Genomic DNA, 2,038 nt, shown 5'->3' on the forward strand with positions numbered 1-2,038 from the left:
GTAAAGTGCCTTGAGATGATGTGTTGTGAATTGGCGCCATAGAAATAAACTGAATTGAATTGAATTTTGTTTAAATTGAGATTAGTGAAACATTTGTTATCATGGTGTCATTTCTTCATATAAATGGTGGCAAAGAAAAGTTATTTTGGCATCTAAAATAGAGACTATCCATCATCTGTTAGACTTGTGTCGAAATAATCGGCATCAGTGGATTTAAAACTTTAGCAAACACCAGTTTCTAAATCCACATTCTAGTTAACATCACATAGATTTGTTAGATCTAAGAAAAATAAAATTTTATAAAAGTTGCACCAGTTTGAATCTTCTTAGCTGTTTTCTCCAATGCTAGTGATGTTTATTTTACATTTAAAGATTGTTTAAGGTCATTAATTGAGGAAAAGTGTTGAAAAATCAATTAGTTTATTGAATAATGATTTGATCCTGGAGCTGAAAGGGTTAAAGTCAAACATTTTTCCAGAACTCTCCACTGATCATTTTTACATTATTTTGAATCAGCCTCTAAAACAAAACTGCTGCAGCTGATCAGCTTTGAACAGTCAGAGCGTTTAAACCTGATGATGACCATAAATGACAGAGAAATTTTAAGGCACAAAGTTTTTCCGTTTCTTCCTGGAAGTTTCACTTAACGTCCAGTTTGACTTTGATGTTCATGGCTGCCAGCTCAGCCACGAAGTAACGGAAAACGTACGGGACAGAAACGGAGTCAATGGAGTCGCTCTTCCCGCACAGGGTGCAGACCGTCTCCCGGTGGCGCATGGCCGACCAGGAGGGCGGGGGCTTCTCCAGAAGCGGGGAAATGAGGCTGCCGCAGTCGACGCACACCTGAGCGACCGAGCGGTCCGAGCAGTTAAACAGGCGGTCCTGAAGCAGGAAGGAGGAGCCGTGGGCCAGCAGGGCGTCTCGCTCCATCTCCCCAAAACGAATGCCTCCCTGGATGTTCCTTCCTCCGACCGGCTGGTTGGTCACCTTATCCCGTGCTCCCGTGGTCCTCACCTGGAATTTGTCGGAGACCATGTGACGCAGCCGCTGATAGTAGACGACGCCGATGAAGATGTCCGCCTCCAGCTCCTGGCCGCTCAGTCCGCTGTAGAGCCTCTCCGTGCCGTAGTAATTGTAGCCGCCCGCTCGGAGCATCTCCCCGAAGTAATCCAGCGCAGAGTTCTCCTCGGAGAAGGTGAAGGGCGTGGCGTCGTGGCTCAGGCCGTGCAGGGCGGCGGACTTTCCGGCCATGCTCTCGATCAGCATCCCGATGGTCATGCGGGAGGGGAAGCCGTGCGGGTTGAACAGGATGTCCGGGGTCATGCCGCTCTCGGTGAAGGGCATGTCCTCCGCCGGCCACAGACGGCTCAGGATGCCCTTCTGTCCGTGGCGGCTGGCAAACTTGTCGCCGATGGTGGGGTTTCGCGGCACTCGTACGGTGATGCAGACGCGTTTAAAACGACCTGAGCCCGTGTCGTTGCTGCAGATCTTGATGTTGTCGACCACACAAGCCTCTTGGTTCCTACAGACACAGAAATCAGAAATGACTAGGGTTGTCACGATACTACACTTTTCAACTCGATACCGATACTAAGGAAAATATTCGATACCATTTTCGATACCACAACGAAAAAAACAAAGACTCCAAAATTCAACAGAAATATTTTCATTAATAAATAAAATACAATAAATAAATACAATAAGAACAATATTTTGAGGTTTTATGCTGTGCAAAATATTAAGCAAGCTTGGTAAAAACTTACAAAACTAAAATTAAGTGTTCCTTCCTTGGCTATGCTTTGTACACACAACAATGACGCTAGCCAAACCGGTTAAGAAACAAAAATAATTCTCAGCAGCTGCAACTGTTAAAAAAAAAAAAAGTGTGAAACTGAAAAGTGCGTAGAATTATTCAATCACACAGTGTTCAGAAAGTGCATCGTCCTCTATTCTGCACTTTAGATGAATGACTTTAGGTGCCACTGGTGGTAGCACTGTATCGATACTTTTGAAAATGAGTATTGTATCCGGATACAAC

The 2,038-nt window shown here is 45.0% G+C and overlaps 1 protein-coding gene across 1 annotated transcript in view; it reads right to left on the minus strand.

Moving 5' to 3' along the window:
- Positions 1 to 240: 240 nt before the first annotated feature.
- polr1b (polymerase (RNA) I polypeptide B) overlaps positions 241 to 2,038 on the minus strand; it is a 19,303-nt gene continuing 17,505 nt past the window's right edge. The window contains exon 15 of the mRNA XM_015381159.1: positions 241 to 1,522. Within this exon, the coding sequence (XP_015236645.1) occupies positions 640 to 1,522 (883 nt within the window). The 3' untranslated portion in view covers positions 241 to 639. The remainder of the gene's footprint in view (positions 1,523 to 2,038) is intronic.

This window comes from Cyprinodon variegatus, unplaced genomic scaffold, assembly GCF_000732505.1.
Source record: "Cyprinodon variegatus isolate N-32 unplaced genomic scaffold, C_variegatus-1.0 Scaffold11, whole genome shotgun sequence".
Classification (NCBI taxonomy): Eukaryota; Metazoa; Chordata; class Actinopteri; order Cyprinodontiformes; family Cyprinodontidae; genus Cyprinodon; species Cyprinodon variegatus.